This window comes from Sebastes umbrosus, chromosome 16, assembly GCF_015220745.1.
Source record: "Sebastes umbrosus isolate fSebUmb1 chromosome 16, fSebUmb1.pri, whole genome shotgun sequence".
Classification (NCBI taxonomy): domain Eukaryota; kingdom Metazoa; phylum Chordata; class Actinopteri; order Perciformes; family Sebastidae; genus Sebastes; species Sebastes umbrosus.
Genome location: NC_051284.1, coordinates 7,479,258 through 7,496,154, shown reverse-complemented (window position 1 = coordinate 7,496,154; position 16,897 = coordinate 7,479,258). Strand labels below are relative to the sequence as shown.

The window sequence follows — 16,897 nt, the reverse complement described above, 5'->3', positions numbered from 1 at the left end:
GTAAAATGTTTACTGTGATATCCACTTTTTCATCACACTTGTCAAGAACACATAAAGGTTGTGTAGTTGGTAATCTTTTGAGTCAGATCAGGTCAGGTAGAGATGATGGAGAGAATACTGTTGAGCAAGCAGGGTGCTCACATGAGCAAGCAGGGTGCTCACATGAGCATGCAGGGTGCTTCAAATAGAAGAGAGATGTCCTCATCTTGCAGGCAGATGTGAGTATAACTGATGTAGTTTATTTCAGATTAAGACATTGAAATTATTGAAATGCAATGAGTGGAGCTCAGTGGGATTTTAAAAATAATTTCTTTAAAAAGGAAAATTGATGACAACTATAGTTAAAGCATTGTTTAATTGTATTAACATTAACTTATAATAGCAATGCCTTTATTGTCTCCTATATAGGTGTCAGACACAGCAGCGACTGTGAAGACATCCCTCACCCTTCCTGATAGCCCTTGGTTGATCATTCTAGGTAAGCACTAAGCCCCACGTTTCTACTTACACTGTACTAGTGCACATATGCAGAGTACTTCTATTGAGCCTGTCGGCAGGCAGTCAGAAGGTGTGGGGCAGGCAGGAAGACGCTGCTTGCCGCTGGAGTTGGAGTTCAGTTGTAGTGAGTTTCTATGGTTATGTCTTCTATATTGTATATAATACACACAACTTTACATTCTTATAAATAGATACTGATTCTGAAACAGTTGTGCATACAGAAATGGATAAATAAATACGTAGTTTTAGATGGTTAATAAATAGTTGACTCTATAATACATACACAGTAGGCTACGGAATAATAATTTCTCTGATTCTTCTCTGATATGTAAATAGTTTGTTTGAGCTTTTCTCTCACTCTCTTTCTGGATTAGGGTGTTCCTATAGCTTGTAAATATTTAAATAGTTCGTTTGATATTCTCCCTCCCTTTGTAGATTTTATTTTATTTGTATTAACTTTTTTTACTTGATTTCTCCTTCACTGCAACGGACACAACCACTAAGCTTTATGAAAATGAGTGCGCGATGGTGTCGCAAGTATGTAAATGGCTACCTGGATACATCAAAGAGCAGTACAGTAGATGAGTAGCATCTCGCATCTGTTGGATTTATTATACTCTAAAAATGCATACAAAGGCCTCACTATTGGATGTTTTATGAATAGAGTCAAGGGTGAGAAAAGAGGGGAGTGTGGCAGATGATGTTTTATGTTCCAAGGTCATGAGGACGGAGCCAGAAGGTGATAACGAGGAAGGAGGAATGCAGCAGAGGCATCACGCGTCACACCTCATGACTATTGATATTGTGTAAACCATAAAAGACTGGATCAGGGAGAGCTCGGGGTTCAGACTTCGCGAACTGACCCATGCACTGTATGTTGTCAGGGACATGTTGATTGGATCCAGATATCTGTAAACTCTTTTATTTTTACTTATGCAACATTAATTGTTCGGAATAAATTGTATTATTATGCTTTAACCCGTCTGTTTGGAAAATCTCTTTGTCACACAAGATTAACCAGCACGTAACTGGGCCTTGACCTCTCGGAGGTAGAAGGCCAGTTCCTTCAATTGGTGACTCCGACGTGATCTTCGGCATTGAGAAGCGTGTCCAAAGGACGGACAGACCGGCGAGAGAGAGAAAGGGATCCCTGAAATCTTAAAGGTGAGCAGAACCTGTTTTATCGAACTCTGCATATTGGCTTACTCTAAATTATCTCTCTTGTTGTGCTGAATCTCCTTTGTAGTGATAAATGTTGCAGAAGTAAAGACTTTCTCAATTAAAGCTGCCCTTTTGGTAAATCCAAGAGGAGGAAAGCTGAATTAAAGCTGCCCTTTTGGTAAATCCAAGAGGAGGAAAGCTGAATTAAAGCTGCCCTTTTGGTAAATCCAAGAGGAGGAAAGCTGAATTAAAGCTGCCCTTTTGGTAAATCCAAGAGGAGGAAAGCTGAATTAAAGCTGCCCTTTTGGTAAATCCAAGAGGAGGAAAGCTGAATTAAAGCTGCCCTTTTAGTAAAGCTAAAAGGAGGAAAGCTGAATTAAAGCTGCCCTTTTAGTAAAGCTAAAAGGAGGAAAGCTGAATTAAAGCTGCCCTTTTAGTAAAGCTAAAAGGAGGAAAGCTGAATTAAAGCTGCCCTTTTAGTAAAGCTAAAAGGAGGAAAGCTGAATTAAAGCTGCCCTTTTAGTAAAGCTGAAAGGAGGAAAGCTGAATTAAAGCTGCCCTTTTAGTAGAACTAAAAGGAGGAAAGCTGAATTAATTTAGGGGAGCAAGCTGCCCTTTTGGTAAAGACTAAGAGGAGGAAAGCTGCCCGTTTAGTAATAAAAACTGTATGAGTGTACATTAATAACTAGTATTCAGAGGAAAATTAAAACTTACTGTTGATACTGGGCCAACATCGCTGGAACATCAAAGTGTCCAGTAGAAGCTTATGTTGGTAGGATCACAGCGAGGGGCATAGCGACCCATTTACTCTGAATCTAGTTACTGTCATAAACTGAATAAACCTGTGTGAAATAGTACTGGACAGAATGGACGGAGAATTTGACAAAGACTGTGAGGAACGGGGTGGCTGTGGGCCTCCCCGTTTATCATTTGGACAGCAATGGGCTAAAGTCAGGACCAATGTAATCTGTACATTTGATCCCAAGACTAGAAATAAAGAGACTGAAGACCTAGATGAGTGGTATAACATGACAGTGAAGGAAGGGCATTTTCCAGCCACGGGAAGTGAAGCCAAATTTATGCCAGTAATGAGAGCATTAATACAGGTGGTTCATAGAAAGCTGCTGCAAGCAAGAGAAGACAAAGAAAAGGGAAATATGTTTGTAAGGAGGAAATTGAGGAAGGAAGAAGACGAGTTGGCAAGTATATTGGTAAAATATAATGTGATACAGATGGCTGCACTATCAGCCTTAGGCAGCCAGACGAAAGCCACCCACGCAAAAACCGCTGAAGCAAAACCACTAGTGAAACCCTCACCCAGTCCTAGCGCACCCCCACCACCAAACCCACATACTAGCCAGCCGCCACATTACATGTCCCTCCATCAGCAGTACCCACCTGGCCCACATCCCAACCCCCCTCCTTATCCTCCTCCTACCCCTAGTCCGGTACCAACCCCACAGGACAGTGATTATACAAACGAAGTTATGGCACCATTGTTTCAAGTGTTAGGTGGTACTTTGGAACTTTAACCCCTACGCTACCTCCTTCGGTAATGCTATTAGACAAAAGTATCCCATACCAGCGGGCAAGCTCCACAGCTTGGTGTTTAAGATTAAGAACGGGGAGAGTGGACGCACGTTCATAGAAAGAGCAAAGACAGAGTGGGCGGGGGCTACGGGGGTGAACCCAGATAAAGAATCACAGCAGCCTCTGTTCAGAATAGCTCTGTTAAAACATGCTCCGGAAGGAGTTAAGAGAAAGATGGAAGAGAATCCAGATATGGCAGGGGCAAAATCATCAAGATGGGAAACACATTTCTGTCATCATCAGGATGCAGAAACCAAGGAGGAGGAAGAGGAAAGTGAGTCATTAAAAGAGATGGTAGCTCAGTTGACTAAATTACAGTTGGCAGACGCACGGACTCGTGCGACAGATAAAAAAAAAGGGAGGGAAAGAAAAAGATACCCAGATGGCTCAAAATGTAGCACCAGCTCCAGCCCCGCCACAGAATCCTTATCCACTGCAGGGCCAGTCACAGGCTATGTATCAACCCCAGTATCATGTTCCTTACCAAGCTGCCCCATATCAGCAGCCCCCTTATCATGAAGGCCGGAATAGAGGCAGAGGGAGAGGAGGAGGCAGGGGGAGGGGGTATGCCCAACCAAGAGGAGGCAGTTGTTACATCTGCGAAAGCCCGGATCACTGGGCACGTGACTGTCCTCAGAAACAACAACAGCAGATGAGAGGGCCTCCACAGCAGTCATATCAGCCAACAATACAGACTCCACCAAACCAACAGCTAGCTCCAATGCAGGCATACAGCGGGTACTCTGCGCAGGGACCTCCACCTGGTCCATATACACCAGGAATGTTCCCATAGGGGTGCCCGACGGAGATGGAGGGGTAGGGGCTGGCAGAGCCCTGTCTCCAGTTGACAGTGAACGGAAAGCGAAGATGGTTCATGGTGGATACGGGAGCACGTTACTCCACCTTAGCTGAACCTATGTGTTCCCTTTCCTCTCACTATGTTTCCGTTTTGGGATTTTCCGGCACTGAACAAAGACTGCCTTTTACTGTTCCCCTTCCTGTCCGGCTTGGGAGACAGGTGATGGAGCACCCCTTTTTGTATGCACCTGATTGTCCACGTGATCTCCTGGGAAGAGATGTTTTGGCAGCACTGGGGGCTTCTGTACATTGTTCACCAGAAGCTGTGATAGTGAGTTTCCCCGGAGGAGAAGAAATGGTGTGCTCCTCGCCCTCCAGTGCTGATCGCATGTGCATGTTGAGTCCTGATACCTCACCTGATGCCCCACCACCCTGTGCAGACATATATTGGGCCCTGCTAGCCGACAGAAACCCTCTGATTGACTTTTACAACATGTGGCAACCATGGATTAGGGCTCTACACCCTTACCTCCCTGTTCCCGATCCTCTCCACTGCACTCTGAATTATGACAGAAATAATGATCTTATGTATCAAGATGAGTTCCAACAGAACCTGTTAGATACAACCTGGGGGATAGGAGTAAGAGATGTTTATATAGCACCAGCAGGAGTAGCAGCCGCAGTAAAATTAACCCCAGCACAAGAACAATGGTATCGCATGTCAGAAGAAGCTGTTCCCCATGTGTCCCTAGCCATAGCTCCAAAACATCAGGCTAAAGACTTAGGCCCCATGGTTAAAGCAGCAGTCGCTCTGACAGACTGGGTTCCCACTTCCCTTTTGGGGGTTTCAATCTCACCATCCTCTAACATATATAGACTCTCTTTTTACAATGCAGTGTCAGGTCTTTGCAAACATGAGTTACTAACACGCCACCACGGTAGGGAGATGTTAGATGGTGAAGGAGCCACTTCCATGTTGGCAACTCTCCCTTCCTCACTGTGGTCTACGGGCCCCTTTGATGTTGGCAGGTGCAGCATGGAACCGGTAACTTTCGAGATGAAGACTTACTGCCCTATCTGGAGACCTCAGTATAAGCATAAAGTGGAAGCAGCCCAGGGTATCTCTCCTACGATTGAAGGACTGATAAAGGCGGGAGTATTAAGAAAATCTTACTCTCAGTGGAACACTCCCATTTTGCCAGTAATCAAACCCTCCGGCTCATACAGAATGGCTCATGATTTAAGAGCCATCAATGACCTGGTTTTGACTCCTGTTACACCAGTACCGAACCCCCACTCTGCTCTCTCGATGCTCACCCCAGCCCATACATCTTTCACATGTATAGATTTGGCTAACGCCTTCTTTTGCCTGCCCTTAGCAGATCATTTACAGGACATTTTCTCATTTACATATGAAGGCCAAAGGCTGACATATAATGTGTTACCTCTTGATGGGAAACAATCTGCTCAGGCAGCAGAACTTACGGCTGTAGTTTGTGCTCTGCGGTTAGCGGAAGGGAAGGCAGTGAATATTTTCACAGACTCTGCGTATGTGTGCAATGCAATTCACAGAGATATGTCTGGCTGGGTGCAAGCGGGTTTTAAGACTAGTCAGAATAAACCTATGGCTCATGAGGAGTTGATGAAAGAGTTGTTGGAAGCAATCCAGTTACCACAGAGGGTAGCTGTGATCAAAGTGAAAGGACACAGTCAGGGCACTGATTTAGAGAGTATAGGAAACGAAGCAGCTGATGCAGCCGCTAAAAAGGCGGCAGGGTATTTACCTACTATGATGGTCATGACCACAGCAGATCTCGGTTCTGAGATAACTGATTTCTCCATCATACAAGCTCAGGAATCTGCCACAGCAGCAGAACGAACCATCTGGGAAGATAAGGGAGCTATAGAACAGTTTGATGGTATATGGTATAACGGAGATCAAATAGTTATGCCCCCCTGTTGGATGTCCTCAATACTGACTCAGACTCATGGACTTGACCATAAAAGCCACAAACAGATGTTACGAGATCTCCGCCACTGGTGGATTCCCCGGAAACATGCTACTATAACTGACTTCTTGAATAAGTGTGACGTATGTAGTACATGTAACATCAGACCGACCATCACTCCTAGGGCAGGAAAACATCCTTCTCCCACTGCCCCGGGACAGGAAATCTTTATGGATTTCACAGATATGGGAGTAAGGGCTGGGGGGAAAAGATTCCTCCTAGTAATTGTGGACGCATTTTCACGTTGGGTTGAGGCCTACCCTACGGGAAAAGAGGACGCAAAATCAGTCATTAAATATCTGGTGAATGAGTACATTCCGAAACATGGGTTTCCTAAATTGATCAGGTCAGATAATGGTTCACATTTCAAAAATAAAGACCTGCAATCTGTTGAAAAGGCTCTGGGACTACACCACAAATTTGGCACTGTGTATCATCCACAATAACAGGACTCACACCATTTGAGCTTACGTGTGGCCGACCTTTCCCAGGGCCGTCCCAAAATCCCTCTCCCCTTCCTGACCTCGGTTACCGACCATACTATTTGAAGGTTAATGCTCTTGTGTCAGCTCTCTCCTATACAGGTGACAAACCTGTCACCCCTGTCACAGAGGACGTTCCAGGACCTGACCCCGGACCACCGGAACACCTTTGGTTGAAGGTGTTAAAGAGGAAGTGGTCGGAGCCACGTTGGACAGGCCCACACAAGGTTCTGGCCAGAACTGCAACAGCTGTGCAGCTCGCAGGAAAAGGACTCAACTGGTGGCACCTAACACAGTGCTCCAGCAGCAGGACAGGACCTGAAGCAGAGGAGGCAGCCCCACAAGGAGCCCAGGCTACGTGAAAAGAGGGTCACGTATAATTTTTTATTTTTCATATACTGTATAAACTGTGACTGTGATGAGATACACATAAGGGAAAGAAGGTTACAAGGTCTTGCCTGTATTTACAGTTAAATCAGGCTAACATGGTTGTTTAGGTGGACTCATCTAGGTGGTTTTTGAAAAACATTATATATCACATTGTATTAAAAATTGTTGCTTAGAATAAATGCTAAAATAGACAAAAATAGACAAAAATAGATAAAAATAGATAAAAAAGAGAAACCAGGGGTGGGGAGAATCCACCAGAGAGAAATTTCACTTCCTTTCCCAAACCAGTATAAAATAGGATCACCCAGATAAAAGTTTTTCAGTTGCGCGCAGGAAAACAAACTAGAAGCATCATGCAGTACGGCAAACTGCTAGTAGCGTTTGCTGTAGCATTTGTGTTTACCTCTCTTGTCCTCGTTCTTCTGTACAAACTTTCTTCATGTGATTTGTCATGTATTTTAAATGTTTTAGGGAATGTGAGAGAAAATACCATGACCCTTGTGTAGAGTTTGTGTACTCAGATAAATCTGAATAACCTGGGAAAGCACAGACTGTACTAGTTTAGATACATTACTTATCATCCTCGCCTCTGCACTCTGCTAAAACTGGCTAATCACAAGTAACTCTTTAACAATAGACAATGCTTTCACTCAGAAGCAGGGTGGAAGGTGTGGGCTACAAGGGGGGGAAGGCTAAACCAAGATTATAAAGAATGATGTAGTGAGGTAGCTCCCCTAATGAATATAAACTAGCTGACCAAATAGCTGCAGGTTTTGAAAACATACCTATAATGAGCGCTCTGATCCCTATCACTCCTAACAAAAATGTTGACCGCATTAACTACATCCACTATAATGTTCTCCGTTTGACTAATCTAACTCGTGATGCAATTGCCGGACTAGCTGAACAAATGGCTCCTACGTCACTGATGGTGATCCAAAATAGAATGGCATTAGATATGCTGCTGGCAGAGAAAGGCGGTGTATGCTCAATGTTCCAAGACTCATGTTGTATTTTCATCCCTAACAATACAGCGCCGGACGGGACTGTAACTAAGGCGCTAGAGGGGCTCCGGACGCTGTCTGAATCCATGCACGATGACTCAGGTATCAACAGCCCCATTAACGACTGGTTAGACCGTACCTTTGGGAAATGGAAGTCCATGGTGGTATCTCTATTCTCCTCAATCCTTGCTGTGTGTGCATGCTTAGTATTATGTGGTTGTTGCTGTATTCCATGTATTCGCCACCTCACTGAGCGCGTGATTATTTCTGCTGTGCAACAAAAGCATCCGGATGCACCTCCTTCTTATCAGATGGCCATGTTCCAAGCGGAGAGACAGGGTCTCCTGGAAATGGTGGGGGATAGTGAAGATGTTGATCCTGAAGAGGTTGTGTGATGATGCTTATAATTAAAACATCTGTACGTAACATTATCTATGCGTATAATAAATATATCTGTATGTAACATTATCTGTAGGTGAACTTAGTTAAGTTCAAAAGAGGGTCTGTTGGATTTATTATACTCTAAAAATGCATACAAAGGCCTCACTATTGGATGTTTTATGAATAGAGTCAAGGGTGAGAAAAGAGGGGAGTGTGGCAGATGATGTTTTATGTTCCAAGGTCATGAGGACGGAGCCAGAAGGTGATAACGAGGAAGGAGGAATGCAGCAGAGGCATCACGCGTCACACCTCATGACTATTGATATTGTGTAAACCATAAAAGACTGGATCAGGGAGAGCTCGGGGTTCAGACTTCGCGAACTGACCCATGCACTGTATGTTGTCAGGGACATGTTGATTGGATCCAGATATCTGTAAACTCTTTTATTTTTACTTATGCAACATTAATTGTTCGGAATAAATTGTATTATTATGCTTTAACCCGTCTGTTTGGAAAATCTCTTTGTCACACAAGATTAACCAGCACGTAACTGGGCCTTGACCTCTCGGAGGTAGAAGGCCAGTTCCTTCACATCCTACATCAAGAATTCCTGATATCTAGCGGAGGCTTACATTTTTTTAGAAAGGTTTTCAAATATCAGTTGGAAATGCCAATACCATACAAAAACAATAAAGCGGTAAGTGGCCACTTGATAATTCGTCAAATGGTCAATTTGGTATTCAGCCTAAAGCTTTTTGCATTGTGTTTCAGGTCCAATGATTTCCGACCAGCGCTCGATGGTAAGCATCGAGGGTCAGGTGGTGTGTGAAGGGGCATTGTCTGCGTTGGGGCTTGCTGTTGTCTTCACATCCTACTACAACTTCAACCTCCAATATCAGGATCACGCTGCCTGGACACTTGAATTCATACAGAGGTAAGTTTGAATTCCATATAGTCATTTGTGTCAGATGTTTGGGCCTTACAGCTATCCTTGTATCTATCTATGTGTGATAGACATACGATCAGAGAGTAGGGTATGGAGAGTTCATTCCAAAATAAGCTTAAATGATCACTTGGACGTTTGGGTGTGTATGTGTGGTTCTAAAATATATACAAGAAACATAAAAACAGTATTAGCCTTCAATAATATCATTTCATATATAAATTAATAACCCATTGTTATTAGTCTTGAATAATTAAATTAAATAGATAATTATCAAAGAGTCATCAAGTTACCAAAAACACTCAATGTTATATGCATATTCCAAAAGTGTGACACTCATAAAACATCAGGCAAGTAAGCTATATTAGCAAGAAGTATTTCACCATGTCCACGTGTATCTACTCTAATATGCATTGCAAACATAAAGCATGAAAAAGAACGATTTGGGGACTTATAATAAATCAGGTATTATTTATACTAACAATATTTAGCGGTCTAATTTTAGGTAAGAGGTGGTTTGATTAACATTTGTGTCTTTTTGTTTTACCTTGCTATGCCTTGTAGAAGCTGTGTCAGGATCAACCCAGAGAGAGGGACAAAGGCACGACAGGGAAAGGTGACCAGCAAGAAGAGCGGGAAAATGGTTCATAAGAAAGGGACATCCCTGAATCCTCATGTTTGCACCCTCCTGCGGAAGCTCATGGATTTCGAGTGGGACTTTGTGTGAGTTTAACAATCACATCCCTGACTCTGTCTGTAGAGACAAACCCTCCATATCTCACTCAATTACTGAAAATCCCTTTATGTCTGTGTCTCACTTATTCACATTGTTATTTTTTATTTAATTTTGCTTAAAATGTTCAACCTGGCATTATTTATACATTTAATAATTGACCATATTGAGCCAGCACACAGTATTGTTCAACAGTATTGTTCTGTCTAGTGAACCCCCGCAGTGTAACGGGGGAGGCTATTTCATTTTGAAACAGAAAAGTTACAGTATTTACTCAGTCCACAAAGTACAAATGTTTTAAGCCCGTCACTTACTCAGATACACTAACACATGAATTCATTCATTCACAACAGTATTTTTATTTGTAATGGCTATTTTTGTATTTTTGAATTTTATTCTATTTACAATGTTCAACCTGGCATTATTTCTACGTTTAATATTGAAGATGTTTAGCCAGCACACAGTATTGTTCAATAGGATGGTTCTGTCTAGTGAACCCCCTCAGTGTAACAGGGGAGGCTATTTAATTTTGAAACAGAAAGGTTATGGTATTTACTCAGTCCATGGACTCAGATATTCATACACAGTCAAATATACACCCTCACTCAGTCAGTCAGATACACACACACACACACTGTGTCTCTTACTCACTCACAACTCATCACACCATTTTTATTTGTAAGAGCTTGAGTATTTGAATGTTTTATTTGGATGTTATTTTCTGTCAAACTCAGGTTATTATAATAAACAAGAATAATATGAATATGCCATGTTGTTGTGTTTATTGTTCAAAATTGTTATTTTTCATTTGCTTGTTAGTTTTTATAGATGCTTAAAATACTGTAATTTGTGGAATTATTACAGGAAATTATTGGACATTTTGATTACAACAAGTTACTGTATTTCTCTGATACAGTAGAGATACTGTAAATTGTACAGTATCTTGCTGGTGAAACTGCAACCAATAAATTACTGTATTTGGAATTATTACAGCAAGTTACTGTATGCTTTGATTACAGTAAGCTGCTGTATTCTTTTGATACAGTACAGATACTGTAAATTGTACAGTAACTTACTGGCGAAACTGCTGCCAGTATTTTACTGTAATTTCTGAAATATTACAGCAAATTACTGTATGCTTTGATTACAGTAAGCTGCTGTATTCTTTGATACAGTACAGATACTGTAAATTTTACAGTAACTTACAGGAGAAACTGCTGCCAGTATTTTACTGTAATTTTTGAATTATTACAGCAAATTACTGTATGCTTTGATTACAGTAAGTTGCTGTATTCTTTGATACAGTACAGATACTGTAAATTTTACAGTAAAATACTGGCAGCAGTTTCTTCTGTAAGTTACTGTAATTTTACAGGAAAAAGTTTTACAGTGTGGACATGCACAGACCTGCCTGTAAATTAAGAGAGAGACTCACTCTGTGTGATACTCTCCATTGGCTGACTGCCACTGTCTCCCCAAAGCCATTTGAAATGAACATTTCTCATTGGAGCAAGGTGTGGCAAACATGTTGTCCTGCTCTGACCTAGCTCGAAAGGGAAAACCCATTACAGGAAGCAGTGCCAATGATCATCAGGACTAACGATAAATAAAATAATAATAATTTATGCTCTGCAGACTGCAGTCAAACAATCTCTATTTTTTTTTAAAAATCTCCTAAAGCCATTTGAATAAGCAATTGGGTTTGGTGGTGTTAAATGTTTTCTCCATTAATTATATACCGATCAGCCATAACATTAAGACCGCTGAGAGGTGAAGTGAATAACTTTGATTATCTCGTTACAATGGCACCAGGCAGTGGGTGGGGTATATTAGACAGCAGGTGAACATTTTGAACTTTGAACTTTGTGTTGGAGGCAGAAAAAATGGGCAATTAAGCGTAAGGATGTGAGCGACTTTGACAAGGGCCAAATAGTGCTGGCTAGATGACTGGGTCAGAGCATCTCCAGAACTGCAGCTCTTGTGGGATGTTCCCAGTCTGCAGTGGTCAGGTCAAAAGTGATCCAAGGAAGGAAAACTGGAGCTCAAATTGCTGAAAAAGTTAATGCTGGTTCCGATAGAAAGGTGTCAGAACACACAGTGCATCGCAGTTAGTTGCGTATGGGGCTGCGTAGCCGCAGACCGGTCAGGGTGCCCATGCTGTCCTAATGTTAAGGCTGATCGGTGTATAACACAGCTATGTACAATATGTTCTGTCTGGGCTGAAACCAGTACTCTCCTATGTCACCCCTCATGTGTCCAGCATAAGACAGGGCAGCCCTTCCTCACAATCATGGTCAAACTCTTTCTGAATCATCAGGCAAAGTTTGTGTATGTAAGACGAGTAACATGTTGTGGTGAAATGTGTTCCTTGATCACGGTCTACAGCGCCTGACTTCTGCTTCTGTCATAATTTCTACGGTTGCTAGAGCACGCTGTCATCTTCTTTTGTACCTTCTTTCGGTGATCTACCATGTGACTAGATAAAACCTACCAGTGGGTCTAGTAGGCCCCTATTGACCCACATCTATGTGGCTTATAGCGACTGATAACGCCTATTTAATAGCCTGACAACAGTCTAATCGGCTGCTGTTATCAGCGCAGACCTTCTCCACCCCCCAATAGCCTCATCCTTAGCACTAATCCCCTCTTGTCCAGCTCAAGCAGGAATTCTTGTCAAAAAGACAAATTACGGTTTTGTGCCAATGATTAGGCAAATCAATAACAATATGTTTTCCAATTTTTTATAACTGCTCCTTAGTGTAGGCCTCTAATAACCACTTGGCTACAATTTACCTACCACTCTTGAAGCTGACTCATCTTTATTTTTATCTTTTTTTATAGTAAACCCCAAGTAATCCATCTAACTATAAAGCAAAGAAGGGTATGTCTTTTCGCATATTTCGAGAACTGTTCATCCGATCAAATTCACACTTGGCGGGTGCATTGCTGGGGACCCAAGGGAGTGCTTTGTCGAATTTGGTGCAATTGGGTCACGCAACACGTTCAATATTAATAAACCTTCTACAAACAAGCAACAGCGCTCTATGCAGCAGCAGGGGCGGAGCTTCTGGGCTCTGCAGATTGAGTCCAGCATGTCGTCCGCAGCGGGCAGACTACAGTTCACTGTAGCTGCTGGATCATGGATATAGCCTGCTAATGCTATAAGTATAATAGATAACGTTACAACCAAACTTTTCTTCACTTCGCTGGAGTCAATGGACAATGCTGAGGATGTTTTACGAGTCTGCGGTAGCCAGCGCTATCCTGTTTGCTGTTGTGTGCTGGGGCAGCAGGTTGAGGGTAGCGGACGCCAACACTCAATAAACTGATTCGTAAGGCCGGTGACGTTGAGCTGGACTCCCTGATGGCTGTGTCAGCTGCTATACACTTACTGACTTAACTACAATAATTTGTACAATAATTCAACTGTGAAATACTGTCATTAATACACCATTTATAATGTACATTCCAGAAATATAAGTATTAATTTCTTATTAATACCATTCTGGCATTCATATTTAACACACTTAATAGATCCCACTTCTCAGCATTTTTTATTTACTTTTTTTGCACTGTGGTTGTATGCTATATAATGCACAGCTTAATGCATATATTTGCACATATTTCACATTTATTTTATTCTCATTTTTAATTTTAGTACTTATATTTCTTTACATATATTTTGTTTTAGCATAATGTACATCATTTACATACTCCTTTATTTCTGTTTTTTCACATTTATGTTTATACAAGAGCAACTGTAACGCCCCAATTTCCCCTTTGAGATCAATAAAATCTTTCTGATTCTGAATCCGAGCCAATGAGCATGAGCCTACAGGGCCACTCTGCCATTGCAACTCAAATTGTGTATGTTTTTGCCATACTAACGTATAACTTTACCGCCGGCAAAATACCTCCACTCATTAAATCCATGCTCCACTTTATGTCAAATAACCGAATATTTCTGACCGTGTGCAGCCACAACTTGGGTGTGTGATGCAACTATGTCATGGCAGGTGTATTGCTGAGGAACCGAGAAAGGGCAGTCTCGAGTGTGAAGTTGTTTGCATGAGCGGTTCTCGAAAGCTGCAAGCAGCAACTCCACAGCCCGTTCTGAACAGGCATGTTTTGAATGGGCATTGCACTAGTATAGTAGTTTTTGGAGCCAAACAGGAAAGATTAAAGGTTAGTGCTCACCTACAATCTGTGATGTTAAAAAGCTCGGACCAAGCCAGAAACCTTGGTGTAGTGATGGACTCTGACCTGAGCTTTAACAGCCATATAAAGACAATTACAAAGACAGCCTTCTATCACCTGAAGAATATAAGAAGAATTAGAGGACTGATGTCTCAGCAGGATTTGGAAAAACTAGTCCATGCATTTATCTTCAGCCGACTTGACTACTGTAACGGCGTCTTTACTGGTCTTCCTAAAAAATCGATCAGACAGCTGCAGCTGATTCAGAACGCTGCTGCTAGAGTCCTCACTAAGACCAAGAAAGTGGATCACATCAGTCCAGTTCTGAAGTCTCTACACTGGCTGCCTGTCTCTCAGAGAATTGATTTCAAAATACTGCTGCTGGTTTACAAAGCACTAAATGGTTTAGGGCCAAAATATATTTCCGATCTTCTGCTGTGTTATGAACCATCCAGACCTCTCAGGTCATCTGGATCAGGTCTGCTTAGTGTCCCCAGAGTCAGAACTAAACATGCAGAAGCAGCATTCAGTTTTTATGCACCAAATATCTGGAACAAGCTCCCAGAAAACTGCAGGACCGCTTCAACTCTGAGCTCTTTTAAAACAAAGCTTAAAACTTTCCTGTTTGCGGCTGCCTTTCATTAAACCAGATAATGATCTGATACAGCACTAGAGCTTTTACTCTTTTGTGTTTTACGCTATTTTAGTTTCTATCCTAGCTTTTATTTTTAGCTTGTTTTATTTTCTAATTTTTAATGTTTTAATGTTTTAATGTTTTTATAACTGTTTTAATTATGTCTTAATGATCTTTTGCACTTTGTCGCAATGTTCTTGAATGTTTCTGTAAAGCACTTTGAATTGCCCTGTTGTTGAAATGTGCTATACAAATAAAGCTGCCTTGCCTTGCCTTGCCTATAGTAGATTAAGAAACTCTTGAATATGAAATTGCACTGTGAAAACAGAGAAACACTTACTTCTGGATCTTTCAGCTCCTCAGTTAGATAATTCAAAGTGTTCCAACCCTCAAAGGACCACAAGCCCTGATAGAAAGCGATGCCCATGGAGCTGACATCCACATTGGTTCCCTCAAAGGAGTTATCAAAGTTCTCAGTGTGTCCCTGGAAAAGCATCACAACACCTCCCAATATGATCACGGCCAGTGCCAGCAATTTGACTACCATAGAAACCACCTGGATGCCGGTGGCCAAGCGGACGCTCAGACAGTTAACTATGGTCAGCACCATGATAGCTCCTGCAGCCACCAGCTTCAACACCAGTTGTGGAGGGGAGCAGCCACTGTAAAAGGGGGCCATGACGTATTCAGCAAAATTCAGGGCAACTCCTGTGGCACTGGCAGGCCTCATGACAACGATGAAGCTGAGGACAAACATAAAGGCCACCACTTTTCCGGTTGTCCGCAGAATGTAGATAAACTCTCCTCCAGACTCTGGTATGACTGTGCCCAGTTCAGCATAGCAGAGCCCCGCCAACAAGAATATCAACCCACAGCAGGTCCATATAACCAAGCTGGCCCCGGGGCTGCCGATAGCAGACAGCACAAACTGGGGGGATATGAAAATCCCAGATCCTATCATGGTCCCAGTAATGAATGACACACCTCCTATAATCCCCACTTCTCTCTTCAGATTGAGTCTCTGCGTGTCACTCTCCATTGTCTAAAAGCTGCTGCTTCCTGAAAGGCATTCGCAGTGGACACTGGACATGCACAGACCTGCCTGTAAATTAAGAGAGAGACTGCCACTGTCTCCCCAAAGCCCAAGGGAAAACCCATTACAGGAAGCAGTGCCAATGATCATCAGGACTAACAATAAATACAATAATAATAACTTATGCTCTGCAGACTGCAGTCAAACAATCTCTATTTTTTTTTTTTTTAAATCTCCTGAAGCCATTTGAATAAGCAATTGACTTTGGTGGTGTTAAACGTTTTCTCCATTAATTATATACCGATCAGCCATAACATTAAGACCGCTGAGAGGTGAAGTAAATAACTTTGATTATCTCGTTACAATGGTACCTGGCAGTGGGTGGGATCTATTACACAGCAGGTGAACATTTTGAACTTTGAACTTTGTGTTGGAAGCAGAAAAAATGTGCAAGCATAAGGATGTTAGTGACTTTGATAAGGGCCAGATTGTGATGGCTAGACAACTGGATCAGAGCATCTCCAGAACTGCAGCTCTTGTGGGATGTTCCCGGTCTGCAGTGGTCAGGATGTACAAACAGTGGTCCAAGGAAGGAAAACCGGTGAACCGGCGACAGGGTCAGACCCGCAGCTCATTGATGCACCTGGGGAGCGAAGGCTGGCCCGTGTTGTCCGATCCAATAGAAGAGCTACTGCAGCTCAAATTGCTGAAAAAGTTAAGGCTGGTTCTGATAGAAAGGTGTCAGAACACACAGTGCATTGCAGTTTGTTGCGTATGGGGCTGCGTAGCTGCAGACCGGTCAGGGTGCCCCATAACACAGCTATGTACAATATGTTCTGTTTGGGCTGAAACCAGTACTCTCCTATGTCACCCCTCATGTGTCCAGCATAAGACAGGGCAGCCCTTCCTCACAATCATGGTCAAACTCTTTCCGAATCATAAGGCAAAGTTTGTGTATGTAAGACAAGTAACATGTTGTGGTGAAATGTGTTCCTTGATCACGGTGAAAACGCTTGTAGCAGAAGACCGAAATTATCTGTCAT

General features: G+C 42.4%; 1 protein-coding gene across 1 annotated transcript; it reads right to left on the bottom strand.

Moving 5' to 3' along the window:
* Nucleotides 1-12,238: 12,238 nt before the first annotated feature.
* Nucleotides 12,239-15,928, bottom strand: LOC119474425 (b(0,+)-type amino acid transporter 1-like). Its single transcript, XM_037746458.1, has 2 exons — nucleotides 15,162-15,928; nucleotides 12,239-12,295 (listed from the first exon to the last, which is right to left on the bottom strand). Exons 1-2 carry the CDS (start codon nucleotides 15,858-15,860, stop codon nucleotides 12,239-12,241), a joined length of 756 nt encoding a protein of 251 aa, XP_037602386.1. The 5' UTR covers nucleotides 15,861-15,928.
* Between the last annotated feature and the right edge of the window lie 969 nt (nucleotides 15,929-16,897).

Bases quoted from the DNA above. Each gene is read 5' to 3' on its own strand.
- LOC119474425 (XM_037746458.1), bottom strand. From the start codon at position 15,860: ATGGAGAGTGACACGCAGAGACTCAATCTGAAGAGAGAAGTGGGGATT. The intron at 12,296-15,161 runs GTAAGTGTTTCT...CTGATGATTCAG, and splicing joins AGGAGCTGAAAGATCCAGAA to AAAGAGTTTGACCATGATTG.